This window comes from Osmia lignaria, chromosome 11 (assembly GCF_051020975.1).
Source record: "Osmia lignaria lignaria isolate PbOS001 chromosome 11, iyOsmLign1, whole genome shotgun sequence".
Classification (NCBI taxonomy): Eukaryota; Metazoa; Arthropoda; class Insecta; order Hymenoptera; family Megachilidae; genus Osmia; species Osmia lignaria.
In genome coordinates, this window is record NC_135042.1 from 3,188,988 (window position 1) to 3,208,933 (window position 19,946).

Sequence of the window (19,946 nt, forward strand, 5' to 3'; positions counted from 1 at the left end):
CGAAGCCTTAATCAACGTTTTGGCAAAGGAAAATGTTGTTTAGAATCACCTTGTTAATCATCCCTCTTTGGTTGTTGACGTAGTCATTGGACACCCTGTATAATAGGGAAAATGACGAACCGGCGTGAGGAGATGAGGGGAAGTGCTCCCTACTTCTCCGAGATTGAAAAGAGAGAGAAACTCCTCTTACATCTTTTCTCTCTCTCATCGTATGTATCACCGCTTATACATACAATGGATGCTCAGTCTATACTGACCAATACTGACTATGTCTATCGGAATCAGAGTAGTTTACATCATGGCGGTCGTGTAGCTGTCAACACCTATTAGAAGAATAATGTTTCATAAGGTGATATTTTCTTATATTTGGAAACGAAATAAATTTAATGTTTTATTTTCTTGCACAGCGCATTTGAATACATACGATTACACTCATGTCATTCACACTTTCATGCGTAGTCATTATAGTTTCATGAACTTGACATTTCAACCTAAGGGTTTACATCAACAATCAACCTCGAATTTATTGACTTTCTTTAAACAGTACTAGCGAGACATGTACATGTAATAGTGTGTGTTATAATGATATAGATTTTTCAATTTTTAAGCATTAACTTGTTAATATTTCTTTCAGGGAGCAATTAAAAAGGTTTCAAGCACCAAAGATGTATCTCAATCTAATATCAAGTCTAAATCAAAAAATTCATCCTCTAATAAAGAACCAGAGGATTCTGAAAAGTTGGAATCAAGACGGATTAGAACATCTAAGAGCACTGAACAAAAGAGAGAGGATGACAGTCGCCCAAAATTATCACAATCGTCTAAAATCTCTTCAAAACAATCAGTTAGATCACCTCAAAGCAAATCTATCAGAGAAACTTCATCCTCTACACCTGTATTAAATATTAAGAGTTCTAAAACCTCTACGAGAAACATTTCATCTTCTAAAACATCAGATAACTCTATAAGGAGATCAAGTAGTAATAATGCACCAAAAAGCCACAAATCTAATGAAAAAATTCAAAATAGTTATTCAGAAAAAAGAGGAACGAGTACAATACATGTACCACAATCGGTGACAAGCAAACTTAATGCTAGACTGACTAACAAAAATACTAATCCAGTTCAAAAGAATGAAGTAAAAGTTAAATCAAAGTCAACTGCAGAAATACCTGAGACAAAAACAGAGCCTAGACAACGTAGACTATCCAGAACATTGAGCCCTAGTGAAATAAGAATGTTACATTCTGCTACAAAGAGATCAGACTCTACACAAAAAGTAGATCAAAGTAAAAATAATCAGTCAGAAACAAATCAAATAGATAGTGAATATGATTATGAAGATGATTTTGAGGTAAAATACCAAATTAAAAGATAAAATACAGTTGATAAATTTTTAAAATTTATTTGCAGGATTATGAATCTGATTTCCAAGAGTGTACCGATAGTGAAACATCTGAAGTAAGCGAGGAAACCAGCAACAGCCAGAATAATTTACCTGTAAATCCAATTGAACTACAAACAACAAAACAAGTATTAATATTTATTTAGCTCTAAAATAATGTTAAATGTAATAAGCCTTTTGTTTCGAATCATCATTTCATTACAGCGAAAAGTTGTGAATAGTGCTGAACATAAGGAGGAAGAACACATGCATGATTCTGGTCATTATGAACTTACAGAAGCTAGAAAAAGAGCAGCGAGAATAGAATCAATTGCAAATGATCCAAAGATATCTTCTCTCCTTGAGATAAGACATCCAATTAATAAAACATATAGGTTTGTTCTGAATAAAATCAGCTTCCAAAATAACTAAATTTTACTGTATAATTTGTATCTCTCCATTAAATGATTTAATAATTATTGTACTAGTAATTTATTTGAATTATAATTTAACGTATACATGTTTTTTTTTTAATACAGTGAAGATAGATTGTCGGAAAATAAATCGTTACCATCATCTACTGACGAAGGCTTTGAAGATAGTCGTTCTGGCGACTTTACAAAATCACCCGCGCTCTCACAAACTTCATTTATCGAGTTTCGTAAACCCAAAGAAAATCATAAAATGAAGGTAATAAATATAGATTAAAATAAATTCAATTTTGTATTATTACCATTAACTACTATTAATTTCAGAAATCGAAAAAAAGTTTAAGCAGAGGAGAAGAGCTATTAGAAATGATCAAATTAGATGTCATGGAGTGGTCTCTTTTAGAGTGTTCGCCTATACCGTATGAGGAATTCATTCGAAATTATGGAAAATTAAATACACAACAAGTATGTTGACTACATAATAGTATTCTTACTAAACAATTAATGTACCTGATTTATAGATATCTACACAAACCGGTGAAGATAATATCGATGTAGAAACACAAACGGAGAAGATTGTACTCGAAAATAAATGGACTCAATTTCCAATAACTTGTAGAAGTAATTTAAAAACCAAAGAAGATTTAGACTTGTTTAGAATGGATCAAATTGGAGTTGGAGATGACAGTGATGTTGAAACTGTGAACTCTATATCATCACCATCGTTTGATGTATTACGATTATGTGATTTTCTCAGTCGTGCAAGAAGAGTTGTATTATCTTTATTAGAAGAAAGACGATCCGGGGGTAATGTTTTTAAAAACGAAAAGCAAGTGCCTTTCAGCGACGGAGTTGTTAAACTTTCTATAGGTTCAATTACATTTTTGGCCGGCAGACCAGTAACAATAATTCATTATTCTGAGGTTTTAAATAAAATATTAATGACTATTCATTCAGCTGTTGAAGAGGTAAGAATTTATACGTTAAGAAATGAAATCTAAGCAACGAAAAATACATTATTTATTTTTAATAGGAAATTGAAACATCTAATATACAGGATTACATAACTGATTGTTGTATTGGATGTGTTTGGAATATTTCTGAACCATCCATGCCGATAAAATTATTTTATTCTACCTGTCCTATTACTGCGTGTTGTTTCCATTTGACCAATTACAATGTTGTATTTGCTGGACTCCAAGATGGGTATGTTATTTTATCATTTATTTTTAATTAATGCAAGTTATGTTTTAGTAAAACTATTGAATATTTTAAATAATAGATCAATAAGTCTTTGGGATTTGAAGGAAGATGAAATGTGGCATCACAAAGTGATAGATAAAGCAAATGAACGAAATTGGACGATACGAATGTCCACTTATACAACAACAAATACAGAAACAAATATTCATACGTCACAAATAGTTGCAATACGTATATTATCTAAGATCGAAGAAAAATCATTAGAACAGCGTAGTAATAAATTTGTACCAATACAGGTTTGTTAAAATTACTGTATGCGTAATTTAAAAATGTTTGATTAACATCCTTGTATTTTCTAAAATAACAGATATGTAGCTTAAATGAAAAAGGTTCTCTTATAATATGGAGCGTTTTGCATAGCATGGGAATAAATGTTGACGATTTAGGATTATCGTTTTGGGGTAGCGTAAGACTGGTTAAAAGTCAGGAAGTTCTTTTACAATTTGATAATCGAAAAAAGTAAATATCTTATAACAATCTATGTACCATGTGTAAAATATAGATTTCATTAAAAGTTTTGAACTATTTAAAAGGATCGATGCAGCTGCATTTATTGATATGCATGTGGATTGTGTTGATAGCAACAATCTTTATATTGCCACTAACAATAGCAATATTTTGCATGCTACTTGTGTTGGTAACAAAGCTAATCCTGCTGTATATGGAAACTTTGATAGTAGTAAGTTATAAACAATGAAAATCAAATTTAAGTAACGTATTATTAATTTATTATTATAATTTAATTTATATTAAATATAATATTTCAGATCCCTGTGGAAATGTAACTTGTATAGAGACATGTCCATTTGGACATTCTTTCTTTCTGGTAAAATTTTTTGCATTTTCTGTATTTTAAATTTCGTCTTACCTAAAATGATTTTTATTTTTTTCATTGTAGGTTGGTTGTGATGATGGGACAATTCGATTACATTCTTTAAATATTGAGAAACCAATTTTACAATTAAAGGACGAGGAGAATAAATATGAAATAAAGTCGATACAGTGGTCAAAATCGAAGCCATTCACAATTTTTGTATTGGACAATAATTCATGGTAAGGAAGACGAACAAAACAATGATTACCTTAAATAGTTTAAATACTTTTGTGATACAAATTTTTATATCAATGTTACAGTGTACATATGTGGGACTTGAGTAATAGCGATATACATCCAACGTACACAGTAAACATGCAAAACAGTGGATATATAAGCAGTATGCAATTATCATCCTGTAAAACAAAGCAAGACATGTCTCATCAGTATTTAGTACGTCGAATTTTTGTGTGTATCATAATTTATAAAAAGATAATGCATATAAACCAATGTTTTTAGGCCTTTGGAACGGAGTCCGGAAATGTAGAAATACATAAACTAAAAGCAAATGTTCATTATACTAAAAAAGAAGATTATTTAGAGGAATTAAATACTTTTCTACGATACGTTACGATTTTATAATAGAAAGAACATTGCTACTGAAATTTGCTCGAGGGATTTGAAGCTTTTTATACTTCCAGTGAACATAAACATGGATTTTTTGTGCCTTAAATTATATATTTAATTTAAAGGACAATCTTGTACAGCAGTGATGAACATGTGATATTGGTATTAATTTTGCATTTTTATTCACAGAGAGCTGAAGAAGAAATTTTAAACAGTGTGTGTATAAATTTAAAATAATTTTTAATTATTGCATTTGTTTGCAATTAGTAACAATCACCATTTGTACAAAAGTAGTGTTATTTACTATGCACATTCTTCACGATCATTCACAAAAATGAAGCCGTCCATAAATTATATACAAACGATCATTTTATAATATAACGAGACATTTAAACAATATACTATTAATAAAAATATTACTCTGAAACAAATTTTTATTAATCTAAGTATCACTTTATCCAAATATAGATATGTTAAGATCTCTATACATTTAGAAAATGAAAGAAGAATATTTATTCTTATTTATTCAGCACTATATTTAAAAATACAACAAAAACGAGGCTGTAAATCATATTGCAATAGAAATCTAAACTTTTCGCGCCATTGCAATGAGTTTGATTTGCAAGATCGTCAACAATATTGGTGTAACTTGGTACCCGTTGTATCTGATGAACCTCGATTTGTAAATGTTGCGTTTCTTCCTGTAAAAAAAAAAGAAACATTTGAATTTGTTTTTGATATTTCATGCTAATTCATACATGCAATAATTTTCTATAAAAATTTCTTGTTACACATATACAATGTGCGATTACTGCTCTTGGATCGATCAGATTTTAGCGCGGATCAATGCCGAGGCAAAGCCGGAGGAAAAGAAGCATCAAATTCATGTAGATCCTATTATAATAGTTCATGGAGGTGCAGGAAGAATACCACGAAAGAAACGGGAACGTATGCTTTTCGAGGTTACAGAAAACATTTTATTATTAACTGCTATTCTCTTTTGCGAAGATACTTGTAAACTCAATTTGATTTACGCTAATAGGTCAAAAATGCAGCGATAGAAGCGTACAGCGCCCTTATCAATGGTAAATCAGCAGTAGTGGCAGTAGAAAAAGCAATTTCGTACATGGAAAGTCGGTCATTGTTTAATTGTGCTAAAGGAGGTTCTTTAGATATTAATGATGAAGTTGTTACTGATGCTGCAATCATGACTGTAAATGATGCCGGTTGTGTGGGTGCTGTTCGTGACATAGAACATCCTATCTCCCTAGGTTCGTTTTAATTACTCGGCTGCTTAATAAAATTTCGTAAAATTAGATCTATTATATAGCAAGAAAAGTGTTAGAAAATACAGACCACGTGCTAATCGTTGAAAATGGAGCTCAGAAGTTTGCCTTGGATAACGGAATTCCAATTTTACCGCCGGGAACACTGAGCATGCGCGAATCCGTAACGTCATACAATTCGGGTGAATACAAGTCGTATGGGTCTTGCACAATATCCGACTGTCCAAATTATTTGAACCAAAAGGATTACGATAATAACGAATGGGAAGATAATGCCGAAGGAAAGAAAGAATGCGATTCAGACTGTATTTTGAAGCGATCCATGGAAGGAGAATCGTATCCTTATCACGTGTCTTCGTTTGATTCGGACGGCTTGTTCGACGAGCCAATACTTTTGGAGGTATGCTTTGTTTCTTTACTTTTTTAGCTATGAAAATAATGCGGTATGTTGCAAATGATGAATAAGAAAATTATTGATAGACTAGCGCAGTTGGGGTAGTTGCATTTGATCGAAAAAGACGACTCGCAAGCGGTACATCAACGGCGGGAGAACCTAGAAAGCCGATTGGTTCTATAAGTGCAACTGGCACGGTGATTGGCTGCGGCATTTACACGGATGAACATGGCTCCGTTTCCATTTCTGGCAACGATACAAATATCTATTGTTATGCTCCTGCACGAAAAATAATTCGATATTTATCTGAAGATGCTGAAATAAGTAACGCGGTGAACGTAGTGCTAGACAATTTTGAACAAGAAACGGGAGAGTCTAATATAGGTTGCATTGCGTTAAACGCAAAAGGCGATCCTTGCGTTTCTTTTAAATGCTTGCATTTTCCTTGGGCTTTTTGTCAGAAGGGTTTCGTTTATTACGGTTTAGCAGAAAATGAAAAGTTTTGGGAGAAAGTAGATGTGCTCGAACGACCTTTAGACTGCATGTGCAATTCCTCAGACGAAGATTAAATAGTTGTTAATATAATATATCTATAAATATTCTTATTTATTTATTGGTTTACGGATAGATAGAAATATACTTTCACATACCGGAAATATGATGCTATGATTCGTATCGTATATTCCATACATTGAAAACACAGGCGTTTGACCCTTGAAGCTGTTCCCGAAAAGTTTATCCATTTCCAACAGCATCGTGTAAATCTCTTCCCGTCGTAAGTCTGTTATATTTTCATGAGCTATCACCTGAAAACAATATATTATACAGGGTGTCCAAAACCACCCGTCCAGGGGTGTTAACTTCTCAGATAAGCATATTCGGCAAAAATGTTTGGGATAAAAGTTGCAGGGATTAATGGAGGACGTAAGTCCATGACCTTGTATTTGACCTTCGGATCCATTTTTAAGGTTATTTGGAGGTCAGTACGTGTTTCTTAAATGGGAACTCCTATTTTTGACTACGGATTCTGTAAATAACCTTAAAAATGGATCCGAAGATCAAATACAAGGTCATGGACTTACGTCTTCCATTGATCTCTGCAACTTTTATCCCAAACATTTTTGTCGAATATGCTTATCTGACAATGAGAAGTTAACATCCCTGGACAGGTGATTTCGGACACCCTGTATATTAAATTGAACGTCGTTTCTAGAATATTTTAATCGTGTCTTTGTTCCAGAGAAATTACCGCGCTCAATGGGGCCCATGCAAGTAAACACACTTCATCGGTATCCATTTCATTGAAGCATAGCGTTCGATAATCTTTTTTTCTCGCTTGATTGTTGCTATTTTGCGTTGAACTTCCTACGATTGTTACAATATCTCCAGTAAGTTAAAAATATTTCAAATGTCCTTGATATTTAAAATATATTTACCAGTCTTCCCTTCGATATTCTTCAGGTCGACAAAAGCCACATCTCCAAGACCGGACATCATACAGTAAAGAGCACTCAAATCGATTCCAGCTTTATTTGCTACAAATTAATTTGTTTATTTCGATCAATGTTTAAGTCACGTCTTCTCTCTTGCTAATCCAGACACGTGTACCTACTTTGTATAGGTTTAGGTAAAGAGTGAAAATTATCTGGCATTTGCTCGTTATTGTCGCTCAAACCAAGGATAGAGCTCTTTTCGAAAAATTTTCCAACCATGCTCGCATCCGAACAACCGGACTTCGAATCTGAGATATTCTTCAGAGCAGTCACGAAGGCGTTCCATCCTGTAAGGGAATCGTTCCAAAAAAAAACCCAGCTGTTTGTAAATTAATTCTGTATAAATATTTCTCATAAAATGTTCTAGCAGGATTTATACGTTTGCAGTTGGAGAAATTGTTTCTTTATCCTCACCGACATCTCTGTATCCCGTGAAGCATGCCTTAGCTCCCTTCAGGTCTTTCAAACTCTTGAACCATGAATCCTGTTTGACCACTGCCGCGATTCTGACAAACTGGTTATTCTTCTTGGGTGTTGCTTGTACGATCGTTTTAAGACCCATTCTGAAACAGCACTCTACACACTATAGAGAACGTCTATCTTCTATGAACTTACGAGTGATATTTGCTCACTTTCTGGCCTCGAATAGCTCTTCCGGCCTGGCGACAAATATATCCGCTCGCTGAGTCTTCAAAGCCTTCATGCACGATGCTCTCGTCGGCTCTTGGATGCAGGAAATTGCTGGTTCCACGCCGTAAACGATAGCAGCTTCTCTAAGCCATCGGCATTTTTTCTCTTCTAGGTTAGACGCTACGCACCATCGTACTCTTCTCGATGGATGGCACGTTGCATGGTTGTTGGCGCTCATGAATCGAGGAACTACGATTACACATCGTTGTTATGATTATTATAAAGTGCACTGAAAGCTTCATTATCGTCTGAATGATCAAACATTTTTAGATTAACGAAAAGAACTACTGTATGTAGGTTTGAAAAATTTTGTAAAATTACGAATGTTTTCTTTTGCTTCATTAACGTTGTAATTAATTGTTAATTACATCTGATTAGGAAGTCCTCCGGCGTTTCCAGAGTATCTGTGCTCACCGGCGTCGGATGATAGTCCTCTAATAAGTCGCGAAGTATCCAACCGTACTTCTCCGTCTCCAGGGAGCCCATCAACTTCTCAACCTTTTCCGCTATCTCTCTGGTAAAACGCAACAATCGCTTAAAAACCATACTGTTGATGGTACGAATTGTCCAGCTTATAACGTTTCTACTAACGATCTAGCAACAATCACTGGCCATGGTTTCGTTATCCACACACAGGGTTTGTCGAACTTTACCGGCCTCGTGGTACCATCGGGACAAAGGTAATTGTAATTTTCCTTGTTAATTCGTTCATCCTGTTTTCACATGTTGATTCGTTAGCTGATGGAAACCTCAGGATACTGTGTTGTTCAAAACAATTAGAGGCTCGTGTTTTTATGGATGTACTGGGTGAATCAGATAAAATATTACAAACTATTGCAGCTATCGACCTAATTCTTTTTTTTTAATTAAATGATACGAGATACATGATTGTGTGGCGTATAAAACTGTTTCTAAAATAGATTCGTCGTCTTCTTTAAATTGGAAGCTATACTAATTTCTTTTTATTTAAATAGCTTTTGGATAACATTTATATGAACCATTTTTTGATATTCCTAATGGTTAATGATTTATGGCAAAGGAAAATTAAAACAGACGTATTTTGCCTGAAAATTCATTTTATTAAATATTGAAGGTGACGACCATTTTCTTGTAAACGTGTATTTATTTCTTTCATAATGTTATGACGTACATCAGACAGTACTGTTGCATTTACCAATTGACAAGCATCGTGTATTCGAGTTTTCGAATACAAAATCAAACGCAAAATGCTTGTAAGTTAGTACCTGCAATAATGTTGTCCGATACACAATATTGTAAGAGTCATAGTATTGAAAAAAGAAGAAATAAATGTTAACAAGTAAATGATCGTCATTTGCAATCATCATCATATTATAACGCAGAAACATGTCCGTGAGTTACGCTGAGACGTTGTACGCATGCTCGAAAACAAGGCAGAAAAATATTATATGTGTATGTACTCTTACAATGATAGTACAGTAAAACCCTTATTAAGGGACACTTTTTAAGGGATACATAAAAACTAATTACGTCATCATTGTGGGTGCTTCGACTACTTTTACTTTGATTACTCTGTAAAAATTTACTGCGCATGTCTATCTCTTACGGTTTAGGACTGCGCAGGGGTTCAAGGTTTTCATGAGATTGTGGCACCCTCGTATTTAATAAAATGAATTTTAACACAAAATACGTCTGCTTCATTTTCCTTGGACGCCTCTGCGTATTCGTTACTCCATTATTCCCTTTGCCATAAATCGTTAACTGTTAGAAATATTAAAAAATGGTTCAATTTGATAAAAGCTATTTAAACAAAAAAAATAGTATAGCATTCCATTTAAGAAAGACGATGTCAGTTTGTTTTGACCTTATGGTAGCCACTTTAGAAAAATTTTTTATACACCACACGATCAAACACTTCGTACCATTTAATTTAAAAAAAAGAATTAGGTCGATAAGGTTTCGGTTTCGGAGATAATACTTTGTAACATTTTATCTGACTCATCCTGTAGAATAAATCAAATTCCAAGACAATTCAGGTGAACACGATGAATCTCTAATAAGAGTAAAATTATTTAAACAATCCTCTAATTATCTTGAACGGATCAGGATCTGATCTGCCTACCTTGAAATGTTCTAGAGTATCGTTTAATCTGACCCATGCTATGTCACCTGCGTTGTCGGTGAGACATAACAAGGCCCCCTCTCGACCGTGATATTTATCACTCGAATAACAGCCAACAGATTTGTCGCATGCGGCACAAAGATTCCTGTACTTTGATTCTACGAGTAAGAAGATCGTAGTAATTCTTCATAAACGAATGTAAGTTCACTTGGCTAGTTTTAACCATCGGTACACCTACTTAATTTGCTATCGAATACAGAGTCCGCGGACCAGGGACCAGCGATACACGCCGCGTCAAAGAAATCAGACAAGCCGGTCATTCTGTTCTCCATCAATGTCTTCTCTGGATCGCATTGTTTCAGTATTACCCACTTTTCGAAGTACTGTAATTAAGACAGGTATTCTTAATTTGTATGATATCTCTTTGAAAGAATAAAACGATTGATGTGAAGACATTAACCGTAGAGAAAGCATTGGTCCAATCGTCGGTGTTATCGAGTCCAGGATGGCAAAAGATTTTACTCTTAACGTCCCATATGTTATTCACGTCCTTGTGAACCAAAACTACCATCTCGTAACGCTGCTTTTCTACGACTGTAACAATAACGATGGAACATCAGATTCCCCAAATGTACGAACAATTTTGATGGTATTCGATTTACTTTGTAATTACCATCTGGGAATAATCTTAGCTCGTTCGTGACTAGAATATTGTATTCGTTGTACGCGGATGCCGCGACGAGATCTTCTGGTTCCAACACGGCAAAATCGGCATTGGCCATAGTCAATCGTCGCAGGCAATTGAATCTACGCAATTCGACATCGCGTTCAAACGATATGCATGGTGAACGAATGATGTTGATTAATGATTTTTTAAACGGATACGAGATTTTTCAATCTTCTTATGAATTTGTTATACTCGCCTATCGTTTCCTATAACACACTCTACCTGACTCCCTGAGGTTACCAATTGCGGGCATAGTCTACTGATCCTTTTTGACGTGTGAACGCTTTCAACCACGCACAGTTTCACTGAAATGTCATCTTTTTATTTACTTGAATAATTGCATTCAAATTACATACTCTTCACGATAAACATTTCTTCGCGTTTACAACGTTAACAAACTATTTTTTTTATTGTACAATATCAATCATAGTATCCGTTTGTCTAGTGAAAAACTGACTTTGGAGTCAAAGTTTAACCGCAGCAAATATCATAAATCTGATTATTTAATAAAGGCGTTAAAATAATTAACAATCATCTGATAAAAGCTTAATTTCAATAATTTATTTGAAATTATAAAATGATTGATATTGTACGGTTTTATTTGTGCATAATTATAAACCGGTTATTTTGAACAGTATGCAATACTAATTTCATACCACGGTTCCAATTTCAAGGTTACTGTCTATTCGGCAAACTCGTTATGAAAGTGAATGTACATATTTAACTTGTTACATTCGTATTTAATTTGCAAACGCACTGTTATTGGAAATCTTATGCCTCTTCAATTCTTTCTTTTTTAATAAATGGTAGATAATAATATCTCGTATACTTACAGTGTTCAGCGTTTACATGTTCATGGAAGAACGCATGAAGAAGTAATAGAACGAACAACCGAATATCCATTTTCGGTGTCTGACCAGCCAACATCTTAAGAGGAAAAATTGGTATGTCCTTAATCACTTTACTTTACTAGAGAACATACATGTACGATTGTTTTCTATCTTATACGAAATTATACAGAAAAATTACACTGTTCCAGTAATAACACTGTTCAATATGTGTTTCTCAAGAATTAAGGATGATGGAAAAAAACAGCTTACGGATTCGTATTCATTGCAGAAATTTATAAAAAACGTCTACTAAATATTACATCAATCTCTCACGCAAAATACATTCAAGAAATATTATCGGTTTAACAGTTTCAGTGATCAAGCGATACCTTGTTGACTAGAAGCATGACGATGTTAATGAAACACAAAACTTTTGCCTATACTTTATTAATTAGACGAACCGCAAGATGACATCACTGAAATAGTACATAGTTATCCGACGCTCGTCGGACGTACCTCTACGAAATGAAACACCGGGTTCTCTTCATACGTGACCAGTTCTTTGTTTCTCTGGATGTATAAACCTGACCACGTTTCACGCTCGAAATAAATAAAACGATGGCACAGAAGTAACGTAAGAGCGGAACCGAGATAACTAACAGTGTATTATGAAGAAAAGAAAAAATCGGGTGGTTCGGTTACATTGAACAAAAGCTTAACTCGATGACCACTGGAAACTCAACAGGCGATGATCAGAGAGAGTTTACCACATGATGCTCGAACACATGGAGAATTTCTTTGCATTCAACACGTATGCACACATGTAGTCGCACGAAGACTGGATTAAATCGTCGCTGGCTGTTGATGCGGCCAAAAGTCCAGTAGGGAACTGGAATTATTGAAGCTGGTGGGGGTTCTGCGTAATACACGCAACGGTACAGTAGATAATGTTAATGTTCCTCGATAGCTTCAGATTAATCCAAATGCTGAAGAACAACGATGATCATTAATTGTCAGACTTTCTTAGATAATTGAAAAAAGATTTTTAAAAAAGATATTTATTAAGCAAAGATTGCATTCGTAGCAATACATTTGATAAATTATGAAACTTGAAATGGTTTGTACAAAAAATTTACCTTCTATACACAAGTGAAGATTTTATTCAATCTTTCCGCGGATTTTCCCGATGAGTCTGCCACAGCACGGTAATACCCAGAATGTAAAATATAGGAATTCAAATATCGTCACGGATTTTAATATTACCATAGTCGTAGCTACAAGAAAGAGATTTTTATTTTAAAGCTTCTAATTTCATATAGAGTTCTATTTTAGGAACTCAATTGAGACATAATATGGGAATTGATATTGCACCGCATCTCCTATTAAAATTTCAAACTTTTCTTGCAATGACAATTTCTCTTGATATTGGCCTGCTCATAAAGGAACCTGAGTCACCCGACAATTGCTACTGAATTACTTTGTTAATGCTACAATTGTCAGAAACGACGATTGCGAGTGAATTATTGTCATCCATATGCAGCATAGTTTCAACCAGACACGTGTCCGTTCTATCATTTTCTATTATCGGTATTACTTTCTTGCATTGTATAAAAATTTTTTGAGAAATTCAAATCTTCCAATCTAATTCAGCTAAATACGTCTTACGAGGGGAACTACCCAAGTGTTACGCTCACTTATTAATGAAACTTTGCCACCTTGTAGAGCTCGTCGCCCTGAACACGCCTATACCCCCTTTTGGGGGCAGACGGCTAATTGTTTAAAAGATATTAACAATTAAAGTTAGTTACTACTTACATTGAGAAGCATGACAAACTAACACATATAAATGCTTAGCTCCGCGGTAAAACGCTTGACTCACAATCTAACTGACCACGGTTCAAGTCCATGGTTCCGAACTTTTTTTTTCTTTTTCTTTTTAATGATAATCTGTCTCTTTTTGAATAACTATTACAACTGTGCTATAATCATTGCATTTATTAATAGGTAATTAATTACATGTGCTGAAATTTTTATAGAATTTAAGTTATCTTTTCTATCCAATACGTACATTAACACCCTTACCGGATTGGGAATTTACACGCGTTTATTTGTTATTATTTGTTTTTACAAGTTCAATTTATTTAATTATATTTATTTAGTTACATTCATTTATACTACTGTGCAAATTTATAATTTATATTTACAACATTAGAAGAAGACGCAGAAGACATTAGTGAAGAATCCAAAACAATAGGACAGAAATTATATTCGTATTTTATGGAAATTAATTGTGTGTGTATAATAACAAATAAACGCTAGTAAATTTTGAATGCGGTAAGGGTGTTAATGTACGCATTGGATAGAAAAGATAACTTAAGGGGGTAGACACGGGTAATGCAGCGAGGTGACATTACCGGCAAAAACGGGCCTATTAATGGGTTTACGGGAATCGGTTATTTGTCCTTATATGAGAACACATAGGGCTGGGTAAGGGCTCATTCGAAAGAGGAAGGTCCAATGCAGGGCGGTCAACTCATGGTTTAACGAGATTATGTCCATATTTAATAATATCAGTGTCGAAAGTAGAAGAAAAAATCGACAAAATGCAGTTGCGAAATCGAAGCATTTTTAGGTCACTAAAAGAGTTTTGTGACTCAAACGGTGAGTTGACCGCCCTGCATTGAACCTTCCTCTTTCGAATGAGCCCTTATTCAGCTCAAGATCTTCTCGTATAAGGACAAATAACCGATTCCCGTAAACCCATTAATAGGCCCGTTTTTGCCGGTAATGTCACCTCGCTGCATTACCCGTGTCTACCCCCTTAAATTCTATAAAAATTTCAGCACATGTAATTAATTACCTATTAATAAATGCAATGATTATAGCACAGTTGTAATAGTTATTCAAAAAGAGACAAATTATCATTAAAAAGAAAAAGAAAAAAAAAGTTCGGAACCATGGACTTGAACCGTGGACAGTTAGATTGTGAGTCAAGCGTTTTACCGCGGAGCTAAGCATTTATATGTGTTAGTTTGTCATGCTTCTCAATGTAAGTAGTAACTAACTTTAATTGTTAATATCTTTTAAACAATTAGCCGTCAGCCCCCAAAAGGGGGTATAGGCGTGTTCAGGGCGACGAGCTCTACAAGGTGGCAAAGTTTCATTAATAAGTGAGCGTAACACTTGGGTAGTTCCCCTCGTTAATAAAACGATAAAAAGATATTTTAGTAATCAAATAATTAGATTGACGAATGAAGATTTATATTTCAGACAGTTATGTATTATCAAAATTACATATGCTCTATTTTTAATCACTAATTTAACAAATTTAACTTGTTAATGTTACAGCTAAACACTATGAAAACTATTACTTATTTTTTAATTTTCAAGTAATTATTAATTTTTTTGATTTCAGACTATAAATAATATTAAAAACAAACAAAATTATTTAAATACTAAAAGAATGGAACTTTTTTAACAGTTTAAGAACAGTCGACTATTTAAATGAAACTGATTATAACTCTTCGCGATTATCACCAGTCGCTATTGAAGTGTACCGCACCCTTTTGTTCACAGAATCCAATATAGGCTCGATTTTTTTCTGTAGTTTTGAACGTTGAAGGTATATCAAAGCGCATACAAGGCCTATCAACACTAATGAAAGAAAGAATAGTAAGGCGGTTGCGCTGCGTGAAGCTGATGAGAACAATTTTGGCGTGCAATTTTTTGTCTCGTGAAGTTCATGAGGTGTATCACCTGCAATAATAACGAAGATACTTATATAATTAATATTTCACAGAATAAGTAAAATAGAAGATTAATACCTTTATAACACTTCAAATTGTTTTTATTGCGAACAAATACTTTAGTCTTCTTCATCCATTTAATAAATGGATTGAGTTTACAGGAACAGTCTAACGGATTTCCGGTGAAGTCCACTACTATCTGTTGATTGTGCTTAACGATCGTGTCCATCGCGTGCAAATCACGTTCAAGAATTCTCTTAAATTTATTTCGTTGGAGATCCAAGAATCGAAGATTGCGGAGACATGAAATGTTAAAGTGCAGAGCTGTCAGTGCATTGTCACCTAAATAGAGATCCAAAAGATTTGGTAGATCACAGAAAACGTTGGAATCATGAAACTCTGATATTTCATTTTGCTCCAAATGTAATTTTATTAGTTGTGTTAAATTACTGCAACGAAAAGGTATGTTTAATATCATTTAAAGAATATAAGTTTTGTTGAATTATTAATGTAATACCTATTCACAAAAATATTATGTAACATAGCTGCAAGATTTGGTGGGTCATCCTCAAAAGCATCAGTTAAGTGGAGTTCCAAAAGGGATACAAAATTGGAGAACACTCTGGGATGGTTTTTTGCAGGATCTAAGGATAATTCATTAAAATCTAGAATCAGTCGTTCCACCCGTTGAACGTGGTGATACGCTTTTCCTCGAATTTCACGAATTTTGTTCCTGGACATATCGATTACTCTTAGATCAGGTAAACTATCCAGGGTGCCAAATACGTTCCATGGAAGTTCTTCAAGATAGTTTCCGGTAAAAATTAGCACCTGAAAGTAACGCGAGTCTGTTAAATTCTTTGTAAAACTTAATATTAAATTTATTGATACGTGGCATTTCATTTAGGAAGAGAATGAATTCTTTTAAACAATGAGTTTACTTGTGTTTCATTCGGTAAGTGTGCCAGTGGTTCAGTGTTAAGAAAATTCGAATTAGTGCAGTTAACAACATATTGATGATGGTGCTCGTAACATGTTCTCATACAGTAACAACGATTTTTAAAAAACGGTCCACATTCCAATCTGGCGCTCTCCAACGTTTCCAACGTGTGCCAGTTAGGATCGTCGCAATCATTAGACACGTCGGCGGTAGACGCACATATTAAAAGAAATATTACATAAAATTTCGTCATTGTCAATCTAAAATGGGAAATGATTTTTTTAGTATTAACAATATTGTGTTTTAATCAATTTTTGTGAAACATGAAACTTACATGTATGATCATCTGCCAAGGCAAGACGAGTCTGAAAATATCAGGCTGTAGACATTATATTCTCCTTAATCCTCATTGGAAAATTGTCCTTTCAAGATTCGAAATTATTCGTAGCCTTTTATCAGTTATATTCAATGTTCTTCCATATCTACAAAAAGGATTTAAATATTTTGAATTCAGTGCGAAACGTATTTTAAATTTAGATCAAGGCTTCCGATTGGTTGGAACATTTAAATAGTATTAATATGGCGTTTTGTTCGACCAGTGAAATGAACCTTTCACGAGCAAGCGTATAAAGATGAAGTTTTGAACAAACTTAAACAAATTTGTTACAAAAACTTTCAAAATATCATTCAAAAAGATACTATTTAATTCAAATTTCATGTAATAATAAAAAAGTTGTATGTGAACTATGCTTCTTGATTTTGGTTAGACTTCTTTGTTTTCAATTACCAACTATTTTATAAATCAGAATTATTATTATTATTACTTTTGAAATTACATTATTCAGGAATTTTTTTTAACAGATTGATTTATGTCGCATCGATGTTATAGAACCAAAGTAGGTCGACGAGTCATACTCGTAAAACGTCAAACTTGCTCACCCACGCAACAGGTGATATCAAGTACAAAATCTCTTCAATTTCGACAGAAACCTTCTGTTTCTGAACAGTAGATTATTATCAAACAATATTAATTGTAACAAAGAAAATACATATTTATTACAGATAATGGCATACTAATTACACATCCATGCTCAAGTATGATGTCATTCTTGACGATAAATTCTACCATTACATTGCGTTACGTTTCTGTGCAAATAGAAGAATTAATGATATTACTCAGGGACAGCGGTGACGTTCGAAGTATAAACAATTATTTACACAATCGCGAGTACTCACCACCCGAAGCAACGATTCTGATTCATTCAGATTTACTGACAAACTCGTGTAAGAATCTCTCTTATTTTCATTTCTTATTCGTTTCACTTTAATACGTGTAAGTATTTTAGCGATTCCCGTTAAATAACATTGAAAATATCAGTATTTTAGTAGCAAGTCCACTTGAATTTCACTAACGCAGCAGTCACAAAGTTTGCTGATCTAAATTAGAGACAACCTGTTGAAGAAAGACGGTAATGAATCACGAAATATTTGAAATATCAGGGCAAGTTGGAAAAGAGGACTACTCTCAGCAACACGACGGACAGTATTACACTTGGAGGCGCTCTGGACGTAGCAGCCGCACCTGTACTCCCTCCTTCCAACCCTTCCTACACTCTACACCTTTTCTCACTTTCTCCTTGTTACCCGTTGTCCCTCCTTTTTCCTCGGTCCGCCAGTGCTTTTCTCAGGTTCTTTTTTACTTTCTTTTTTTCTCTTCAGCGTGCATTCTTTTTTTAGAGCTACGAGAGAAGAATCCATCGGGGACACACGAGGTTTCGCCCTAATATAGGACATCAGAAATGCATCTTCAAGTTATTTTGATGAAATATTCAGTTACAGGAACGTGTGTGTATTAACCGAATACCTAAAACCTTGAACCTTGTCTTTATTTTGTACATCAATGCAAGTATATGTCATTTCCTATCTTTTTGTTATCTCCTTTTTTACACCTACTTGTGTTCTTGTCGTTCCAATTAAACGGTGTTTTTTCCTTCTTGTATCTACACAGCTTCGATGAATCTGCTAGCTGACTAGTATCGTTTACCTTGCATGTGTGCACGTGTTTCTCGAGACGTTCCAGTTCAAGGCGATTAAAATTTGAACGTGTGATGCAAGCCACGACGCTCAAAGTAACTACTTTAAAATACTTCGTATTATTAACCCTTCGTAGCATGATTTACTTAAATTTGATATAAAAAAAAAAAAATTAAATTTTATTACTGAAGTCTTACAATCAGTAACGATAAAAGAATCATATTAATCAAATGTTTACCTGCTTTGGAATGTAGACATGGTATAAATATTACTAAACAGTTTGTAGAAGTTTCTACGAGGAAATTGTCCTATTTACAATTTGTTTTTTCTTTCTTTCCTTTTTACAGAACCTTCGACACGGCCGACTAACTAAACTGTGCGATGTATACTGAACAGAAAGTATGTAAATGTTTGCCTACAATTTCAACGTGGAAGTAGGTAATTCTTAAAGATACGAGAACCCAAAGTGAAACGATTATGGCATAGTAATATCATTGAAAAAAAATTCATTTTAAATGAACAGAAGTGGTAAAGATGAAAGAATACCTCTAACAAGTATTAATAATCACGAAGCTATAATTTCCGAGACTTCGCGAAGTGTCCTTTGATTATGTATTTCCTTTTTCTAATGCTTCATCAAGGATGCAACATATTTCCATTAACAATATCGCTACAATATTGGTATTGGTTTAAAACATAGGTATCACTACAAAAAAAAAGGAGTTTTTAATCACGGTGATTAAAATAAAATTTGGAAATAAATTCTGAGACGCACAGCGCTTGTACATATATACCGTTCAAAACGTCCGTTTATCTTTGAATACATTACTCACTGGCGTTAGATTATGTTTGCGTTTAACAGAATGATAAGCAACAGAGAATTACTTTGTACTCGTATATAATCCACCGCCTTAATTTAAACAATTGATCAAAAGACTTTGTTAATCATAATCATTCATTCAGTAATTGTTTTGGACGGTACTTCGTACTTTTCTTTGTGTATTACAAGTACAAACGTTCTGAAAATAATACGTATATACATTAAAAAATATAATATTCAAGTTGTGGTGAACGCATAAGCAAATACCATGAATTCAAATGAATCCTACTGCTGTATTACAGCTACGCGGTATGAAATATTAAATCGCGTATTTATATGCGTTAATCCATTTCCTTCTTCGTTACC

The 19,946-nt window shown here is 34.0% G+C and overlaps 4 protein-coding genes across 10 annotated transcripts; 2 read left to right on the forward strand and 2 right to left on the reverse strand.

Moving 5' to 3' along the window:
- The first annotated feature begins 191 nt into the window (after nt 1–191).
- LOC117603921 (cytoplasmic dynein 2 intermediate chain 1) lies at nt 192–4,553 on the forward strand. Its single transcript, XM_034323525.2, has 15 exons — nt 192–349; nt 635–1,354; nt 1,414–1,533; nt 1,610–1,779; nt 1,924–2,074; nt 2,140–2,280; nt 2,337–2,783; nt 2,849–3,021; nt 3,098–3,314; nt 3,386–3,537; nt 3,612–3,757; nt 3,846–3,904; nt 3,977–4,131; nt 4,213–4,345; nt 4,412–4,553. Exons 1-15 carry the CDS (start codon nt 338–340, stop codon nt 4,532–4,534), a joined length of 2,919 nt encoding a protein of 972 aa, XP_034179416.1. The 5' UTR covers nt 192–337; the 3' UTR covers nt 4,535–4,553.
- Nucleotides 3,977–12,984, reverse strand: Tsf3 (Transferrin 3). 2 transcript variants are annotated; one of them, XM_034323526.2, is made up of 16 exons: nt 12,430–12,984; nt 12,044–12,137; nt 11,407–11,515; nt 11,157–11,290; nt 10,944–11,071; nt 10,722–10,866; nt 10,484–10,641; nt 8,974–9,095; nt 8,751–8,896; nt 8,325–8,571; nt 8,107–8,255; nt 7,812–7,979; nt 7,636–7,734; nt 7,449–7,564; nt 6,850–7,005; nt 3,977–5,220 (listed from the first exon to the last, which is right to left on the reverse strand). In XM_034323526.2, exons 1-16 carry the CDS (start codon nt 12,445–12,447, stop codon nt 5,038–5,040), a joined length of 2,172 nt encoding a protein of 723 aa, XP_034179417.2. In that variant the 5' UTR covers nt 12,448–12,984; the 3' UTR covers nt 3,977–5,037. The 2 variants fall into 2 exon arrangements, with proteins under 2 accessions (XP_034179417.2, XP_034179418.2); XM_034323527.2 differs by having other exon boundaries at nt 12,557–12,982.
- LOC117603927 (isoaspartyl peptidase/L-asparaginase) lies at nt 5,276–6,768 on the forward strand. The gene is made up of 4 exons (XM_076690982.1): nt 5,276–5,481; nt 5,562–5,790; nt 5,850–6,214; nt 6,286–6,768. Exons 1-4 carry the CDS (start codon nt 5,320–5,322, stop codon nt 6,766–6,768), a joined length of 1,239 nt encoding a protein of 412 aa, XP_076547097.1. The 5' UTR covers nt 5,276–5,319.
- A 2,350-nt stretch (nt 12,985–15,334) lies between the features above and the next one.
- LOC143305856 (trophoblast glycoprotein-like) lies at nt 15,335–19,168 on the reverse strand. Of its 6 annotated transcripts, none has more exons than XM_076691083.1 (9): nt 18,999–19,168; nt 18,680–18,862; nt 18,250–18,597; nt 17,963–18,179; nt 17,061–17,208; nt 16,728–16,986; nt 16,304–16,617; nt 15,865–16,235; nt 15,335–15,796 (listed from the first exon to the last, which is right to left on the reverse strand). In XM_076691083.1, the coding sequence occupies exons 6-9, from the start codon at nt 16,977–16,979 to the stop codon at nt 15,555–15,557; spliced, it is 1,179 nt and encodes a 392-aa protein (XP_076547198.1). In that variant the 5' UTR covers nt 16,980–16,986; nt 17,061–17,208; nt 17,963–18,179; nt 18,250–18,597; nt 18,680–18,862; nt 18,999–19,168; the 3' UTR covers nt 15,335–15,554. The 6 variants fall into 6 exon arrangements, with proteins under 6 accessions (XP_076547198.1, XP_076547201.1, XP_076547200.1 ...); XM_076691086.1 differs by having other exon boundaries at nt 18,250–18,506; nt 18,680–18,905; XM_076691085.1 differs by having other exon boundaries at nt 18,250–18,590; nt 18,680–18,905.
- Nucleotides 19,169–19,946: the final 778 nt, after the last annotated feature.

Excerpts from the sequence above, each read along its gene's own strand:
- LOC117603921 (XM_034323525.2), top strand. Across the intron at positions 3,758-3,845 it reads ATATGGAAACTTTGATAGTA|ATCCCTGTGGAAATGTAACT; the intron begins GTAAGTTATAAA and ends ATAATATTTCAG. Across the intron at positions 4,132-4,212 it reads GTATTGGACAATAATTCATG|TGTACATATGTGGGACTTGA; the intron begins GTAAGGAAGACG and ends TCAATGTTACAG.
- LOC117603927 (XM_076690982.1), top strand. The coding sequence starts at position 5,320 with ATGTGCGATTACTGCTCTTGGATCGATCAGATTTTAGCGCGGATCAAT. Across the intron at positions 5,791-5,849 it reads AGAACATCCTATCTCCCTAG|CAAGAAAAGTGTTAGAAAAT; the intron begins GTTCGTTTTAAT and ends TCTATTATATAG. Across the intron at positions 6,215-6,285 it reads TACTTTTGGAGGTATGCTTT|ACTAGCGCAGTTGGGGTAGT; the intron begins GTTTCTTTACTT and ends AATTATTGATAG.
- Tsf3 (XM_034323526.2), bottom strand. Across the intron at positions 10,867-10,943 it reads GGACCAATGCTTTCTCTACG|TACTTCGAAAAGTGGGTAAT; the intron begins GTTAATGTCTTC and ends TCTTAATTACAG. Across the intron at positions 7,006-7,448 it reads CATGGGCCCCATTGAGCGCG|GTGATAGCTCATGAAAATAT; the intron begins GTAATTTCTCTG and ends TATTGTTTTCAG.
- LOC143305856 (XM_076691083.1), bottom strand. The coding sequence starts at position 16,979 with ATGACGAAATTTTATGTAATATTTCTTTTAATATGTGCGTCTACCGCC. Across the intron at positions 16,236-16,303 it reads CATAATATTTTTGTGAATAG|TAATTTAACACAACTAATAA; the intron begins GTATTACATTAA and ends TTTTCGTTGCAG. Across the intron at positions 15,797-15,864 it reads CAATTTGAAGTGTTATAAAG|GTGATACACCTCATGAACTT; the intron begins GTATTAATCTTC and ends TTATTATTGCAG.